The sequence below is a fragment of the Hemiscyllium ocellatum genome, chromosome 4 (assembly GCF_020745735.1).
Source record: "Hemiscyllium ocellatum isolate sHemOce1 chromosome 4, sHemOce1.pat.X.cur, whole genome shotgun sequence".
Taxonomy (NCBI): Eukaryota; Metazoa; Chordata; class Chondrichthyes; order Orectolobiformes; family Hemiscylliidae; genus Hemiscyllium; species Hemiscyllium ocellatum.
Genome location: NC_083404.1, coordinates 104,105,662 through 104,124,928, shown reverse-complemented (window position 1 = coordinate 104,124,928; position 19,267 = coordinate 104,105,662). Strand labels below are relative to the sequence as shown.

Genomic DNA, 19,267 nt, shown 5'->3' with positions numbered 1-19,267 from the left:
AATACTGGCCCAGCTAGTGACACCCACGTCCTGTGAGCAAATAAAAAAAACATATTTATCTTGCACGTTTTTAAAATTCAGGAGTTTCCAAGCAGATTTTTTTTAAGCAAAATTAAGTCATTCTATGTACTAACCAATGATTATGTGGTAAACGTGGAAGCTAATTTAAGCACAGTGGTACAAAATAATCTGATTTAGTGATGGTAGTTGAGAGACAGATACTTGCCAAGACATCAGACATAACTCTACTGCTTTTCTTCATAATAACGCAATAATGTTTTAAACATTTGATAATAGGACGTGAGGTTACTGACTAGATGAACATTTATTAACATTTACTGGACAGTATGGTGGCTCAGTGGTTAGCACTGCTGCCTCACAGTATTAGGCTCCTGGGTTTGATTCCTGCCTCAGGCGACTGTCTGTGTAGAGTTTGCATGTTCTCCTTGTGTCTGCGTGGGTTTCCTCTGGGTGCTCCAGTTTACTCCCCACAATCCAAAGATGTGCAGGTCAGGTAAATTTGCCGTGGTAAATTGCCAAGTTGGGTTAAATATATGGTAGGAGAGTGGGTTACCCTTCGGAGGGGAGGTGTGGACTTGTTGGGCCAGAGGGCCTGTTTCCATACTGTAGGGCATTTAATCTTATTAACCAATTCTTGTTCAGAAGGTGATGATGGACAGCTGGTGAAGATTATCGAACAATACCATAGGAAGGGATGTTCAGGATTTAATATCAACAATGATATGTTTCCAAGACAGGGTGTTATTATAATCCTAGCTAATGTTACAATCCCAGCTGCTATTATTACTGGACAAGTCAAATCCCAGACTGAAATCTGATTTGATAGATCATATTTGTTTTGTTATCATTTTAGCGAGGTGGTCTGTCATCGAAATTCAAGCACTCATTGTTGCAGATTTGCTTTTAACATTAAGACAAAAGTTTATTCAACAAAAGAAATGAAGATCAATAAAATAAGCCTATCAACTTAAAATTGACACAAATTTAAAGATTTTACAGCATACAATAAAATATAATCCCATTAATCTCAAAAACATTATTTTACTGATCCTTGCAGATAAAAACACCTCTGTGTAGTACAAAAGCACCCTGTACTGTACACACACAATAAGAAATATAACCTATCTCTGACACCTCAGTAGGCTTAAGTTAACTGTGACTTCAAATCTCAGTCTGGAAAATCCCATAACCACTTCCTGGAGTTGGGTTTAAATATACTCAGTTTTAAATATCTGCTTCAGGATTTTATCCAAACACTTCTAGTTTAGGTCCTTTACAAAACTCTTTACTCTGTGGTTTTTTTTAATCTTCTCTCTTTTTCAGAAGCACTGTTTTACACATTCATCAGCATCCAAGACTTCTGCAGAACTGTCGCAAGCTAGCTAAAATGACCTTTCTTTCAAGCTATGGCTATTTCTCCAAAGTTTAATAAAAACTGCTGAAGTTTCTAACTGAAACATTGATGCATAATTACTCTCCTGAAGCAGGCAAAAATCCGTTATGTCCTGGAGGCAAATCCTCTACCAACCCTTTTAAAAGAAGTCACACTGATTACAGATATACATTAATCATTTGCCCCAACTTGGCATTATCTTCAGACAGAAAACCCATGTGTCATTAAATCAAAATTCAAAACTTCAAATGTAAAACTAAATGATATTAAAATATGTACAAATTGCATTCCCTACTTCACATCTCTCATCAAAAAAAAAAATAAAATGTATCCTTAAGAGGCATTTTCATTATATATCAAAAATTAGCTTAGCACCACTTCTGTCATAAAAGTAATTACGTATTGACATCAACTATGCAACAAATCACACAGCAACCACACTTCACTTCAGTTCATAGGTACCATTTCACACAAGGTCTTGGACATGTGCCCTCACTCAAGCATCTGCTATAGCATTTTCTTTTCTAAATGCATGAACCATTTTCATATTATACAGTTGGAGAATTAAATTCCTTTGAAATAATCATATGGTCTAAGAAAATCATAGGATTGTGGTCTATATAAATGACTATTTATTTCAAGATGACGTAGAGTGGGCACAAGGCTCAATGCCTCTTTTTCGGCACTTAGATATTCTTGCTGTCATGTCTTTTGAAAATGACTGACTGGACATTCAATCACCATCTCAGAATCTTGCAGTAAAACTGCACCCAAATGGTTGGCATCCACAGCCAGTTTGAAGAGCTATCCGTAGACCCAGCCCATTTGCTTAATGTTGGATCATGTGCAGAAAGCTGGAGGAGGACCCTAAATTGGTCAACACTCTTAAACAGCTGCAAAAGCAATGTCAGCCCAAATGATGCCATTCTCCACTGTAAGATATTATGATTCTATCCACCCAAGTCCAGAAAGGGAACCTTGGAATGAACAAACAAAAATTCCTTTTCTATCGCAACATTTTAAAAATCCACTCTTTGTGCTAGTTAATGTGCTTATTTTAATTTTTAATCTACTACTCCAAACAAAGTCTTCACATGAGGTTGAGTAATGGAGAAGGGATAGTGATATCTGCCAATCTCCCTTCCCACCTCTCCACTCCACCCTCTCCTCTGACCTATCACCTCCATCCCCACCCACATTCACCTATTGTACTCTTTGCTACCCTCTCCCCAGTCCCATTCCCCCATTTATCTCTCCACCCTGGAGGCTCCCTGCCTCTATTCCTGATGAAGGGCTTTTGCCTGAAATGTTGATTTTCCTGCTCCTTGGATGCTGCTTGGCCTGCTGTGCTTTTCCAGCACCACTCTGATCTAAACTCTGGTTTCCAGTATTTGCAGTCCTTACATTTGCCAAAAAAAAAGGGATAGTGATGCTGAGTCAGGTTCCCTGGAGATCCGAAAAGCTTCAGGGAAGCTGATATCTCAGCAACCCAAGAATGCCTTCAGGCAACATTTATTGTTGAGGATGTTGATTAAAATTAGAAGCTCTTCTGAGAAGGAAAAGGAAGAGGTATTAAGGAACATCAGTAGTAACATTTGCATCAACATGGAAGCAATTGACAAGGTAGACATCTGTTTTCCATCCTTGGTGCCTTGATTTGAGTCTTCTCTTTGAATTGCTGCAGTCCTTGTGAAGGTGGCGTTCTTACATTACCTTTTGAGCGCATCTGAGAAAGGAATCCCCTTGTTCAAGCATAATATGGTGTTTTCTGAACTGAACTGTAACAAAACTAATGGCTTAATGTGTTTGTACAAGCTGTCACAAACCCCAAAATTGATACATCTTGCTTGATTAACACTCCACAGAGTCTCTTAGATCTTGATGGCAGCCAAATGTCTTTGTGGTACTAATAAAGTAGGTCACTGTTCCAGAATGACCTTTTGACCTTCTTTTAAAAATAACCCTCAGCATTAACCTACATTTATTTGACTTTCTTAAAACAATCCAGATTCCAAAAACGGTCATAAATTATTTTACATATTCCTCATTACTGTTGTGAAGGGGTGGAGGAAGAGAAGAATAAAAGTAAAGGTCTACAATATGGTAGGCAGCTGAGGAGAAAAGAGGACAAAACATTTTGTAGTAATGAGTAAAGTAAAGATGTTGTGTCCAGATGGGAAAAGCTGATTGACAGTGAAATAACTCCACTGAAGTCAGTAAATGACCCTTTACTTATATATGCATAATACTTGACACTGGTAGAGAATTGGAACAGCAAGCACTAGGGAACCTATGGCCATGCTTGCAGACTGAATGGATGTATATATTGCAAAGCAGCTGAGTCTGTCTTCCTAATGTAGAGGTCTTAGGTTTGATGCCTAAGAAAACAGCAGTTGTGATGCTATAATTGACCTGGATTAGATGAAGGATTCTGTTTGTGATCTGTTCATATATGTATATTAGTGGAACTCTTGGCAGAGTTCAATCAATATAACCATCATGTTGCAATAGACAGTCTGAGGCCACATCTCAAGATCAATCACCTGGACTGTTGGATCCTGTCAAACTAAATTCCAACAAGAATCAGAATTAGAAGAAGAGTACAGAAATGCAAATTACTTACATCTACCTTAAAAGAGAATTTGTCTTAAATTTACAGAGGCCTATAGATCCTGGTTGACATTAGTATGAAAATGAAAAATATTGCAGCTAATATCTTCCATTACTGCAAGTTGACTAGAGGTCATTTGTTTGATAGAATGACATAAAACTTAGATATTTTTATCAACATTGTTGGGTTTAGTTGGGTAAGAGTTGACATTAAAATTTAAATCAATAATGATCTAATTAAGTATTAGAACAGGTTAAAAGGGCTGAATGGTCTTCCCTGGTTCCTTTGCTTTCAACTGGGACAGTGGGGCATTGTAGACAATTCCGTCTCATCCAGAGAAATTAGGCAGCTAAGAGGCTGTAATATTGACCCTATGAGGAAAACAAAAACAAATAACTTCCCTCTTACCTCTCTTGGGTGGGTGAAAAGGCATGTCTTTTGAAGGAAATTTTTTAAACCTTTTGTGTATTGTACTTTTTAATAATAAGTACGAAATAATCTTTTGAGTATATTTAATTTGAAAGAAAAGATCATGTTTACTCACAATACCCCAAGATATAAATAGAATGAAATGTACTTATTTCCTCACGTGCACAGAAACACACTCCAATATAAACAAAGATGGATTCCAGAGATCAAGCATACATTAAGGTTATTGACAAAGTTTTAGAAGTAAGTCAATGCTTGCATTTCACTCCTTTAAGATGCCTTTTTTGCATGCGCGGAGGGTTTTATCCCCTGGTTCTTGGATGAGCGTACTTGTGTTTTAGATAAAATTGTGGCAAAGTTTCAGTGGAGACAAATCTTCACAGGTTAAGACAAATCTCTTTCTCACTGGCTAAGTTGACTGGTTGTTCAGGCATGATTCTGTTGTTCTTGATGGAGAAATAGCCCTCTTGTTAGTTTCGAGACTGACGTGATTCTGCCTAGTTCTTGGAATAATGAGCTCTGTTATCTCAAGTCAGTTTTGATCAATGACCCACCTGATCAACACATGTATTGTCTTTATGTTTCAAAATTAGCAAATTTAGAAATTTGCATTTGATTTATTATCACTCAATTCTAATTTGAGAAATTTTCAGAAGCAGATTGACTCATAAGTTAAATTCTTTCCGTGCAGAAATCATAAACAGTAGTCACCTGACCCTCAGCAACTTTTGTAGCGACATATTGCCCAATGTTAAAAGCTAAATTGACCTAAATCAGTACCTTGAGTTTATGGATGTGATATACTTCCTGGAAATGACACAGAGTTAATGTTTCAGGTTGATAACTTTTCATCAGAACTGGGTTTGCTTTTGTGTTAACCTTATTGAGAGTAATAACTGCAGTTTGAGATGTGACCAGGCAAAGTTGCTTGTGTTCTAGCTTGCTGAAATTTTAACCATCTTGTCTGTAAGACAGCACATCATATGCTTGGAAACACAGTCCTCTACAAATTTTTTCATTCTTAGTTTGTTCAGAGAAGAAGAGCTACCACTTCTACATCTTCTGGTACACAAGTGGTTCGAGCTCCACACTATTCATTTGATTCTTTGTTTTGTTTCAAATGGGTGAGAGTTTTCCATTAGTTTAGCCCACCATCCAGTCTATTTCCTTATTGCACTCTTACTTCTAAGTTGGAAAGTTACAGCCCCACTTATGAGTCTTGACATGTACAGCTCTGCAGACCTATTATATTTAGAGAAAAAAAATTAGGCAGAACAGAGAAAAAAACGCACTGTAAGGCAAGGATTAAATTCAATGACAAACAAATTGACTTCTCACAATTCATTTGAAGACATGCTGATGAGATCTGATTGCTGACAGATGCCGTACAATAGCAAATTTTCAAATTCAATTGAGAAACATTTAAAAGTCCTGATTATTGAAACGTTATTAATTTGTTTGAAACTACCCCACTGAGATAGCTATAGAGAGTTCCAAATTCTCACACTTAATAAGAAAAACTATTCTGTCTGTCCTTACAAATGTCTTCAGCAACATCCACAGCTTCAAGGTGTGCTTTGAAAAAGCCTGCCCCAGTGTGACAGCAGCATTTATCTACTAGGATTTTCCATGCCTTTTCGCTCAGCAATTAAAATAATAAAGTTCCATCAAACTTTTCTCTGATAACTTTGCTAGACACTGCTTACCAAACTTACTTGTTTAATGGCAAGATTAACTATACTTTCCTTTAACATTTGGTCTTCAACTTCGAGAAAACACATGATAAATTAATTGCAACTCAGTAATATCCAAATGTGTTCACAATTCAATTTTCATAATCCATAAATACATATGTTCCCACCAATTTTGACATTCTAAGAACTTCTAAACTGAACATTAATACAAAAGCTGAGCAAGTATATGCATTTCTCTACACAATTAAATGTATAGTAAATTATGTTATTGTTTGCCAAGAGTACTGAAACACCAGAAAAATTTGAGATGTATTGGAAATCTTTGACAATTATTTTAATCCTGGAACAGATATGATTCTTGATAGGGTAAGATTCAATAAACGAGCAAAGTGTTTAGATGAATCCGTAGCTGATTTGTAGATCTCAGTTATCTGTAATAATAATAGGGTGGTCATGGTAGGGGATTTTAACTTTCCAAACATAGACTGGGACTGCCTTAGTGTTAAGGGTTTAGATGGAGAGGAATTCGTTAAGCGTGTACAATAAAATTTTCTGATTCAGTATGTGGGTGTACTTATTAGAGAAGGTGCAAAGCTTGACCTACTCTTCAGAAATAAGGCCGGACAGGTGACTGAGGTGTCGGTGGGGGAGCACTTTGGGGCCAGTGACCATAATTCTGTTAGTTTTAAAATAGTGATGGAAAAGGATAGACCAAATCTAAAAGTTGAAGTTCTAAATTGGAGAAAGGCTAATTTTGACGGTATTAGGCAAAAACTTTCAAAAGCTGAGGCAAAGGGACGGTTGGAAAATGGGAACCTTCAGAAATGAAATAACGAGAGTCCAGAGACAGGATATTCCTGTCAGGGTGAAAGGGAAGGCTAGTAGGTATAGAGAATGCTGGATGACTAAAGAAATTGAGGGTTTGGTTAAGAAAAAGAAGGAAGCATATGTCAAGTATAGACAGGATAGATCGAATGAATCCTTAGAAGAGTATAAAGGAAGTAGGAATATACTTAAGAGGGAAATCAGGAGGGCAAAAAGTGGACATGAGAGAGCTTTGGCAAATATAGTAAAGGAGAATCCAAAGGTTTTTACAAATATATTAAGGACAAAAGGGTAACTAGGGAGAGAATGGGGCCCCTCAATGATCAGCAAGGCAGCAAGGAGCTGCAGGAGATGGGGCAGATACTAAACGAGTATTTTGCATCAGTCTTTGCTGTGGAAATGGACATGGAAGATATGGAATGTAAGGAAATAAATGGTGACATCTTGAAAAATGTCCATATTACAGAGGAGGGAGTGCTGGATGTCTTGAAATGCATAAAAGTGGATAAATCCCCAGGACCTGATTGGGTGTACCCTAGAACTCTGTGGTAAGCTAGGGATGTAATTGCTGGGCCTCTTGCTGAAATATTTGTATCATCAACAGTCACAGGTGAGGTGCTGGAAGACTGGAGATTGGCTAATGTGGTGCTAATGTTTAAGAAAGGTGGTAAGGACGAGCCAGGGAATTATAGACCAGTGAGCCTTACGTCGGTGGTGGGCAAGTTGTTGGAGGGAATCCTGAGGGACAGGATGTACATATATTTGGAAAGGCAAGGACTGATTAGGGATAATCAACATGGCTTTGTGCGTGGGAAATCATGTCTCACAAACTTGATTAAGTGTTTTTAAGAAGTAACAAAGAGAATTGATGAGGGCAGAGCGGTATATGGACTTCAGTAAGGCATTCGACAAGATTCCTCATAGGAGACTGGTGAGCAAGGTTAGACCTCAGGGAATACAGGGAGAACTAGCCATTTGGATACGGAACTGGCTCAAAGGTAGAAGACAGAGGGTGGCCGTGGAGGGTTGTTTTTCAGACTGGAGGCCTGTGACCAGTGGTGTGCCACAAGGATTGGTACTGGGTCCACTACTTTTCATCACTTATATAAATGATTTGGATGTGAACACAAGAGGTATAGCTAGTAAGCTTGCAAATGACACCAAAATTGGAGGTGCAATGGACAGCGAAGAAGGTTACCTCAGATTACATCGAGATCTTGATCAGGTGGGCCAATGGGCTGAGAAATGGCTGTTTAATTTAGATAAATGGAGGTGCTGCATTTTGGGAAAACAAATCTTAGCAGGACGTATACGCTTAATGGTAAGGTCCTAGGGAGTGTTGCTGAACAAAAAAACCTTGGAGTGCAGGTTCATAGCTCCTTGAAAGTGGAGTCACGTGAAGAAGGCAGTTGGTATGCTTTCCTTTATTGGTCAGAAAAGATTTACAAGGATGTTGCCAGGGTTGGAGGATTTGAGCTACAGGGAGAGGTTGAATAGGCGAGGGCTGTTTTCCCTGGAGCTGAGGGATGACTTTATAGAGGTTTATAAAATTATGAGGGGCATGAATAGGATAAATAGACAAAGTCTTTCCCCTAGGATGGGGAAGTCCAGAACTAGAGGCCAGAGGTTTAGGGTGAGAGGGGAAAGATACCAAAGACACCAAACGGGCAACTTTTTCATGCCTAGGAAGGTGTGTATATGGAATGAGCTGCCACAGGAAATGGTGGAGCCTAGTACAATTTAAAAGATATCTGGTTGGATATATGAATAGGAAGGGTTTGGAAGGATATAGGCCCGGGTGCTGGCAGGTGGGACTAGATTGGGTTGGGAGATCTGGTCGCCATGGACGAGTTGGACAGAAAGGTCTGTTTCCATACATCTCTATGACACTATCACTCTATGACGAGTGATGTGATGATAGTCAAGTTCAAGTGAGATTGGATTGTTGTAGACATTGGTGAGGAATCATTGTTAGATTTATTATGTAAAAAATGCCTCATCTGATGAAAGCATTTCAGTTAGTGGCAGAAGCAGAGGTATGAAAATAAAATAGATGAATCCATGAAGGAGAAGATTGAACTTGGCACAGGATATATTTGAAATCTATTCCAATATAATACAAAAGACAAATCCGACAAGAAAATGCATTGGGTAAAACAGCCTGCAGGTACTATACTTCCTGTCAAAGCTGGAGAGGAAAGAACATTCAAAGAGGTAAACAGTTATAAAGAAAATCAAATATTTTCTAGTAAGAAAGTAGATCTCTTCCAGAAAATAAGCTGATGCAGGACATAGCCACAGAAAAACAAGGAATAAAAAGAAACCATACAAAGAGATAAATGAGGAAGAACAATCTTCAGGAGAAGATAAATTCAAATTTTCCCAGGGAAAATTACCAGATCAAACAATTTGCCACACTAGTTATGAAAATATGTATCTACAAATTTGAAGATGGGCTACAGGAGCTAATGTCATAAAATTATCAGCTAGTGAGCTTTGGATCACAAAACATTGTTTACAGACAATAGAAATTCAATTATGTGCTCAGCGGACATTGCGTTTAACATTACACTCCTGTCACAAATAAAGTTCCAACACTAATACTGAAAATTTAATTCGTAACTTATCAGCCAAGGATTTTCACATTTGAGTAAAAAGATGTGCAATGGTTCTCAATTATCTTCAAAAGTGGAAGAACATAAAATATAAAAGGACAAGAAAGTGCCGATGTAAGATTTTGCTGGACTCTGTAAGGTCATGACAGCATCATAACAAACCTGCAGTTAGTTTTGTTGAGTTAAAAATTGTTTCCTATAGTAAATGAGATAGAAAGCTGTGACTATAGTGGTTTTGCTGAAATGTTCCCAACTGTTCATAGCTCCTTGAAAGTGGAGTCATGGGTAGATAGGATAGTGACGAAGACATTTGGTATGCTTTCCTTTATTGGTCAGCGTATTGAGTACAGGGGTTGGGAGGTTGTGTTAGGCCACTATTGGAATAGTACGTGCAATCCTGGTCTCCTTCCTATTGGAAAAATGTTGTGAAACTTGAAAAGTTTCAGAAAAGATTTATAAGGGTGTTGCGAGGATTGGAGGATTTGAGCTATAGGGAGAGGTTGAATAAACGAGGGCTGTTTTCCCTGGAACCAAAAAGTTCAGATTCCAAGTGGCAACAAAGTTTGAGAAGCATATGAGTGGATTGCACTGCTGCATCACAGTGCCAGGGATCTGTGTTTGATTTCATCCTCGGCTACTGTCTGTATGGAGTTTGCACATTCTCCCAGTGTTGGTGTGGATGCTCTGGTTTCCTCACACAGACCAAAGCTGGCCAGGTTAAGTGGTCTGCCCATGCTAAATTGTCCCTGATGTCCAGGGATGTGCAGGCTAGGTAGATAAGTCATGGGAAATATAGTGTTACAGGATAGGGGACGGTCAGTGCGGACTTGATGGGCCAAGTGGCCTGCTTCCACACTGTAGCGATTCTGTGAATCTTTATAAGCAAAGTGGCAGAAACGGAATCATCTACCTTACTTCAGAGGGTGTATTACGACAGACAATGGAAGCATCTGCAACTGAATTTAACCACCTTGACACATAGCACAGTGAACAACTATCTATTCCAACTTCAAGCCTGTCACTAGGAGCTGGGGTGAAGGGACAAGTTGAAGTAAAATGCCTGACCACTCCATTTTCCAAGGAAGAATCCCCAACAATAGGACAGGGTAACATAACAAGCAAGAATGAATCTCTAGGTATTGCAAATAAGGAAGTGGTGAGCTGAAAATGTGTTGCTGGAAAAGCGCAGCAGGTCAGGCAGCATCCAAGGAACAGGAGATTTGACGTTTCAGGCATAAGCCCTTCTTCAGGAAGAAGGGCTTATGCCCGAAACATCGAATCTCCTGTTCCTTGGATGCTGCCTGACCTGCTGCGCTTTTCCAGCAACACATTTTCAGCTCTGATCTCCAGCATCTGCAGTCCTCACTTTCTCCCCAAATAAGGAAGTGAACAAGTTGATTACGCCAATCATCCAGTCACTGAGAGGGGAGACGGAAGGCCAAAATACTCAAGAAGTTGAATAATTATCTTATTCAAGAAGTGGAAAGAGAACCAAATTCTATTAACACAAATTGAAGATGTAGTCAATGCAATTCCATGGAAGACACCACGATGAAAAGACAAATAACATGCAAAAACCTGGGATGTTGCAAAGAAAGAAATTGGCTGATGTAACAGGGATCACACAACAGCAATAAACAATAATCATATATTGTTGACTCCTCCACAAAGGAAATACAAGTGATTAAAGGCCCTCCAGTTCAAGAGAGAACCATAGACTTCACATTGTCTGAAAGACAGTCCAATTAAACTACCTTCACGCCAACAAACTTACTTTACGTATCCAAATGATGTGGAGGTTTCATTCTTATCCCCAAATATGTTCTCTTTAGTCTTGGAAGACTGGTAAAGACTTTGGGGAAAATGGAGTAGTGGTAAATGTGAATATATATTTAAAAAGCAGTAATTGTAGGAGGGAAAAAAAGACTTGCGGGGAGATGTTGGCCCCAATTTGTGCCAGGACAGAGAGTGTCCCATCCTCGCAAGAATGCTGGGAGGAATCTCATCCACAATTCTCATCCCTGCACCTGGACTCTGTCATTTTCATAGTGGGAAGATTTTGGGGCTAGTTTATATTTCATGCATGTCCAATTTCTGGAGAAATCTAGCCATATACGTGACCAGCTGCTTTCTCTGAAAATGGATTTCGTGATCCCTGGAGTGTGGAACCCAGAGTACGGAGATTAGACCAGATTTGAACAGGCCACTTCTCAGTGCTATTCTTTTGGATGGTCAGGGTACTTCTTCGATGAGCTGAGGCACTCCTACAGATATGGGCATTAGGGGCATGGATCTTTCTTGTGAAGGGGATATCTGGTATTCTTTCTAGTTGAGAGTCAGGCGGGGATAAAAGTGTCCTTTATGATAGTTAACATCAGGGAAGATTGGGCGTAAGTAGTGCATAAACAGTGAGCCATCTTTCCACCTTTTCCTAACTTGTTGTTCTTCCTACATAACCAGATCCCTTTACAATTCAAGTCTCAAGCCATGACATCCTGCAGCCATATCTTTGCAATGGCAACCAAATGTATATTTATTTTTCTTTGCACTTTCGATTCTCATTTACTTTGTTTTGAATGCTATGTGCATTCAGATAGTGTTTCATTATATCGCTTTTTTGTAACTTCGTATCTTATTGTTGGTTTCCTCTTAGATTTTTTATCTCTATCCTATCCTGTCATAGTCTGTTTGCCTTTATCAGTATTGGTGCAAAGGGAAGAGAATGGGTGTGAGGGGTAAATGTTGAAGAAATGTTTTATATATCTCAATCTTTCGGATTTGGCAGGATGCATTTGGTGCAGGTGAGATAGCTTTGGGAGAGATAAGGCATCCTTTGGGATTATGAAAAGGAATGCTAGTGTATAAAAAATGCATAAACCTGCAAATTTGTCAATAAACTGTTTAAAAATAGGCAGTTAAAATGCTCGCTCATTTGGAAGTGTCTGGTAATATAAAACCATTATAGGAATTGGTCTGCATGATTGATTCGATAAACGTTTTTTCACAATGGGGTGCCTGTTGATGGTTAGCTCCATCTGTTAATGAATGGAAATGTTCACTGATGTAATGTTTTTAAGTATTTCAGTGAGGGAAGTGTTAACCACAAGTGAAATGTTTGTTCACATATTTCATTGAATACTTAAGTGAAATGTCTGTTTTCATAACAATTATTTTGAAATTTCACTGTCTTCGAGGCTTGTTTATTATGAGATTGTGCTTTTTTGCAAGAGTGATCTACCAATCAACTGGGAAGTTTATTTTCTGTTGTGATGCCTCCTGGTAAATGCCCATGCTGAATAATAGGCGTGTTCATAGAACACCCACAGTGTGCAAGCAGGCCATTCAGCCCATAGATTCATGCTGATCCTCCAAAGGCATCCCACACCATCCCTCTTGCCCTGCATTTCCCATGCTAAAGCACTTAACATGCACATCTTTGGATTGTGGGAGGAAACCAGATCACCTGGAGGAAACGTATGCAAACACAGGGAAAATGTGCAAACTCCATGCAGACAGTCACTCCAGGTTGGAATCAAATCCCTGGTGCTGTGCAGTAGCAGTGCTGACTACTGAGCCACCATCACCTGGTGAGTTTGTGTTGAGTTGGCATAGAGGATATTAAAAAAACTATACGAATGATGGTTTTTTTTACCTGCAATGGAGATGGAGCAGTGCTCCCATCTGCATAGTTTCGGTCTCATTTTGGCAATACACACCTCCCATGTTTTGGCGCATAACCTGAGCCCTTCTGAACCATATGCCCAGCACTTTCAGGTCATCTGTCCTGACGGTGAAGGGTATAAAGGATCGGTTGGCCCAGAAAGAGCATGGCCTCATTCTTACCTTGGCTCCTGAAACCAGTTCAAACTGGTCACTGATGATCATGACTTTGTGCACTGACAGCAGGTTCAAGCTGAAAATGGTGATGTCATCCATATACAAGGAAGCTTCACCTTCAGGCCTCCACTGCCTGGAACAGTCACCCCTAAGGGCTCACATCCTTCCAGATGGATTTGGCAAAAGGTTCTATACAACACACAAACAAGGCAGCAAAGAATGAGCAGTGATCTATTCTGGTCTATCCCCTGAGCTTGCACCACTGAAGTCACATGAGCCACTTTGACTTCCACTTCATCTGGAAGTCAAAGAAGGACTGGGTGGGGAAGAACATATCCAATGTTACTTCACCCTGATGGCCACCTTTGTGTGCGGCTGCATCAAGATGTGTGTAGACCCTCGGTATGCAAACGTTAAGTGCCACTGCATACTGTAGTTCTACCTGTCCCTAGTGTAATGAAGGATGGGCTTGGCCTTGTTGCCAAGGGACATTCCAAGGTTGGACTATTCTGTCTCATCAGTCCCACTAGGAAGAATTTGTAAAGGAAAATACCTTTGACCACAAGTCCATCAGAAAGTGGTCAGCATATAGCAGCACGGTGGCACAGTGGTTAGCACTGCTGCCTCACAGCGCCAGCGACCTGGGTTCAATTCCCGACTCAGGTGACTGACTGTGTGGAGTTTGCACGTTCTCCCCGTGTCTGCGTGGGTTTCCTCCGGGTGCTCTGGTTTCCTCCCACATTCCAAAGATGTGCGATTCAGGTGAATTGGCCATGCTAAATTGGCCGTAGTGTTAGGTTGGGGGTATGGGTGGGTTGCGGGTCGGTGTGGACTTGTTGGGCCGAAGGGCCTGTTTCCACACTGTAAGTAATCTAATCTATAGTGTTCTTGAGATCCTGCAGGAAAAGGAGAGGTTGATCCTTTTGGGTCTGTTCCCTGAGCAGACTGTCAAAGTCATTTCACAGATTTCCTCATCGCTAGAACTTTCCAACAAGCACTTACTTGGTGTGAGAAGGGCACTTACTGTGAGATTCTTTATGTACGCCCAATCTCGGTGTGCCACTGCATGTTGCCCTCGAAGCAGTTGTGAGGAAGAAAGGGGAGCTGCTAGAGACAAACCTCCTTCTGGAATGTGCTTTGCAAAGGAATTCTGAAGAAAGATGCAATGGCTTTTGTTGAGGTTCATTCCGAGCAGCTCCATGATGCCAGATTCTGTGCTCTATGGTCTGTTCTCTGGGACACACACCGAGACTGCACCTGGAGGACCATCAGTTTGGTGAAAGATGCTCTTTGGCCTGCCCAAAACTTATTGGTTTTCCTGTGAAAAGAGTTGATGTCAACCGAATGTTGCAGATTGGCACATGGCAGGCTCCAGGATTATGTGCTGAGGGACGCACTAAAGCTTGTTGGCAGCTGCCACCAAAGCACCATGGGGAAAAACCCCTGTTTAAAGTCTTTCTGCTGAACTTAGTAGGGGTCTGTTTAATTATCAGACCCTTTCAGTGCCTTCAATATTTGTAAATATAGCCCTGTGTAAGTAGGAAATTGGCTTTTGATTACAATTGCAGAGAATGTCAAATTTCCAATTTTTGTTGTTATTCATATGCAAAGACTGTACAGAAATGCTTCAGTAACTGTGTATGTATATAAAGACTTCTTGTGAATAAAGTAAACTTTTGCAATAAGAAAAGGATGATTGGACTGTATGGGGTACGAGGGACATGAGAAATAGCTATAGGAATGTTCAAGAGATAGGAGGGGCTATGGATGGATCATAAAAAGTGAATGATTAAGATCGTGAGAGCAGGAGGAATATTTTCTGTTTAAATAATTACTTTTAAACTTTATACGCAGTATTAGAAGCTCTACATAATCTTCCCACCCAATCTGAATAAGAACTGAATAACCTCTGAGGACCTTCCAGGATTGTCAATCCAGCTCACACATTTCTGGATCAAAATTATGAGATGTAATTGGCTATTTATAAAGATTAGGATTGCAAAATCTGGATCTTCCCCTAACTCTGCACATCCAACCTGATCACAAAAATCAGGGCAGCTGTATATGGGTCTGAATGGGTTAATACAAATGCAATAAGGCACCATCCACTGTGTTGATGTCACAAGGACTTGGTTAGAGTGATCTGAGTGCTAATGTGCTCCAGAGCCTGTTAGTAGTCTTTTTCAAGTGATCAGTAAACTATTGCAGTAATACAATAAATTTCCTGTCGTTTACTTGAACAAGACTCTTATAAATATCACACAATACCAGGGGTTGGTCCAACAGGTTTATTTGGAAATACATGCTTTTGGAGCACTGTTCCTTCATCAGGTAGCTAGCTCTGAAAGTTTGTACTTCCAAATAAACCTGTTGGACTATAACCTGGTGTAATGTGATTTTTAACTTTGTCCACCCAAGTCCAACACTGGTACCTCCACATTAAGAGTCTTTTAGTTGGATCACATGAGTATGATTCTTCTCAATGGACCATTGAACCTTTGGACTCAACCACGTTGGGCTTGAGGAGTGCCCACACACAGCAATTACCATTATGAATTCTTGAGAGGGTTATAATCAATAATAATTTCAGATATATTTTATAATTTTGTCATTAGTCACCTAAGCGTTGTCAAGTCTGGAAGAGGCTGGAGCCCAAATGTTAATTTTCATATTTACATAGCAATTTGTTCTTCCCATAGATGTAATGCTCAGGACTACATCTGGCACAAAGGGATTCGATGTGAATTTATCATCACAGAGTTCCAGGTGATGTGTATAGCTGTTGGTTCCTCGGCAGTGGTGATCCTGCTCCTCTTTATGCTCACTGTCTTCTTTGCAAAGAAGGTGTACTCCTTAAAAACTGAAAACAAAAAGCTTCGGAAGAGGAGGTGAGTATAGTGAAACCATCCCTCTGGAACAAAGGTAATGATGAGTACATCAAAAAGTGTTTTAATAATTTTCATTAAAATAACACCAGTATCGGATCTGATCTACTTTTCACTCTTTCACTTTTCAAACCTTTTTTTCACTTTTTGTCTTTCATGTCTTTATTTTTATCTCTTTCTGAAATATTTCTTTTCTTCTCTATCTCTGTGTCTTACATGGTTGCTTTAGTATGTTTTCTTAATTACTTTTCACTTATCGTATTCTTCCTGACTCACTTTCCTCTGGTATTTGTCTCTCAATCTGAGGGATAGGGAGCATAAGACAGTGATCCGGTTAGTGAGAGGGACAAGTTGCACACACTTGAAGGGATTCAATGGAGAAGTGGTAATATCACCGGACTGGTAACCTAGAATCCCAGGTGATTGTTCTGGGCATATGGGTTTGAATCCCATCTTGGTTAGGTGATTGAATTTGATAACAAGGTAGGCTAATTGTTGCAATATTTTGATTAATAAAAATCCATCTGGTTCTTTAAATCTCTTTGAGAAAGGAAATCTGCCAACCTTTTCTGGTATGGCCTGTATGGAGGAACCTCGATTATCCGAAGGACTAGGGTGAGGAGTATTTCGTTCGGCTAATTGAATGCTGGATAACATAGTTAGCCAAGCATCGGGACCTTGCGATTTTGCTTGGATAATCCGAAATTCGGTTTATCAAATGCTGGATAATCGAGGTTTCTCAATATATGACTTCAGTCCAGAATAATATGGTTGACTTTTAACAGTCATCTGGGCAAATTAGGAATGGATAATAAATGCGGTCCTAACTAACGATGTCCACATAGAGTCATAGAGCCATAGAGATGTACATCACGGAAACAAATCCTTCGCTCCAACTCGACCATGCCGACCAGATATCTCAACCCAATCTAGTTCCACCTGCCAGCACCCGGCCCATATCCCTCCAAACCCTTCCTATTCATGTACCTATCCAGATGCCTTTTAACTGTTGCAATTGTACCAGCCTCCACCACATCCTCTGGCAGCTCATTCCATACACGTCCCACCTTCTGTGTGAAAAAGGTGCCCCTTAGGTCTCTTTTATATCTTTCCCTTCTCACCCTAAATCTACGCCCTCTAGTTCTGGACTCCCCCACCCGAGGGAAAAGACTTTGTCTATTTATCCTATCCATGCCTCTCATGATTTTATAAACCTCTATATGGTCACCCCTCAGCCTCCGACGCTCCAGGGTAAACAGCCCCAGCCTGTCCAGCTTCTCCCTATATTCAAATCGTCCAACCATAGCAACATCCTTGTAAATCTTTTCTGAGCACTTTCGAGTTTCACATCATCTTTCCAATAGGAAGACCAGAATTGCACGCAATATTCCAATAGTGGCTGAACCAATGTCCTGTACAGCCGCAACATGACCTCCCAACTCCTGTACTCAATACTCTGACCAATAAAGCATACCAAATGCCTTCTTCACTATCCTATCTACCTGCGACTCCATTTTCAAGGAGGTATAAATCTGCACTCCAAGGTTTCTTTGTTCAGCAACACTCCCTTGGACCTTACAATTAAGTATATAAGTTCTGCTAAGATTGCTTTCCCAAAATGCAGCACCTCACAATAATAACACACTCCTAGTGACTCCCTGTCAATAATAACACATTCCTAGTGACTACCTGTCAATAATGGCACATGCCCAGACAAACCTTGTCAGTAATAATACACCCCTGGTGTCCTGCTGAAAATAATAACACACACCTGGAGACTATCCTGTCAAAAATAATACTATCCCAAAGCCACTCTGTCAATAATGTCACATGGCTGGAGACATACTGTAAATAGATGGGTGGCACGGTGGCTCGGTGGTTAGCGCTGCTGCCTCATAGCACCAGGGACCTCGGTTTGATCCCTGCCTTGGGTGACTGTCTGTTTGGAGTTTGCACATTCTCCCCGTGAATGTATGTTTCCTATCACAATCCAAAAGATGTACAGATGAATTGGTCATGCTAAATTGTCCAAAGTGTTAGGGACATTAGTCAGTGGTAAATGTAGGGGAATGGGTCTGGGTGGGTTTCTTTTCGGAGGGTTGGTGTGGACTTGTTGGGTTGACAGGCCTGTTTCCATACTGTAGGGAATCTAATCTAGTAACATATGAACCATTCACATGAACATACAAATTTGGAGCAGGGGTACATCTGCTCTGCATTTTTAAGGTTACAGCTGGTATAGTTACTCTATGTTCATGCCTATGTCTTGTAACCTTTAATGCCTTTTACAAATCTAACTATGTTCTTATTCTTGTATTAAAAGGGTAGCTGTTTATTTTTAAACATTGATTGGTAGTTCTAGATTCTCCCATGTATCCTATCAAGACCCCTCAGGATCTTATGTCAAGTCAACCTTCACTCTTCTAAACATCCAAGCCTAGGTAGTTCAACATTTCCTAATAAAATACCCCGTTTAATGCAGGTATTACCATTTCAGAGTTGCTACCAATGTATTTACATCTTCCTTAAATAGACGACCAAATTTGTCCATGGCACAATATTGTATAGTACTCCAAATGTAGTCTCGGCACTTTTCTGTTTAACTGAAACATAACATTCGAGGATAGCAAATGTGGTTCCCCTGTTCAAGAAGGGGAGTAGAGATAATCCTGGTAATTATAGACCAGGATTATAGACCACTTCAGTTGTTGGTAAAGTGTTGCAAAAGGATATAAGAGATAGGATTTATAATCATCTAGAAAAGAATAATTTGATTAAGGATAGTCAGCACAGTTTTGTGAAGGTTAGGTCGTGCCTCACAAACCTTATTGAGTTCTTTGAGAAGGTGACCAAACAGGTAGATGAGAGTAAACCGGTTGATGTGGTATATATGGATTTCAGCAATGCATTCGATAAGGTTCCCCACAGTAGGCTATTGTACAAAATGCGGAGGAATG

The 19,267-nt window shown here is 39.9% G+C and overlaps 1 protein-coding gene across 1 annotated transcript in view; it reads left to right on the top strand.

The window, feature by feature from the left end:
- Nucleotides 1-19,267, top strand: part of LOC132815231 (chondroitin sulfate proteoglycan 5-like) — a 94,667-nt gene that overhangs the window by 33,970 nt on the left and 41,430 nt on the right. The window contains exon 2 of the mRNA XM_060824044.1: nt 16,125-16,313. Coding sequence (XP_060680027.1) covers nt 16,125-16,313 — 189 coding nt within the window. The remainder of the gene's footprint in view (nt 1-16,124; nt 16,314-19,267) is intronic.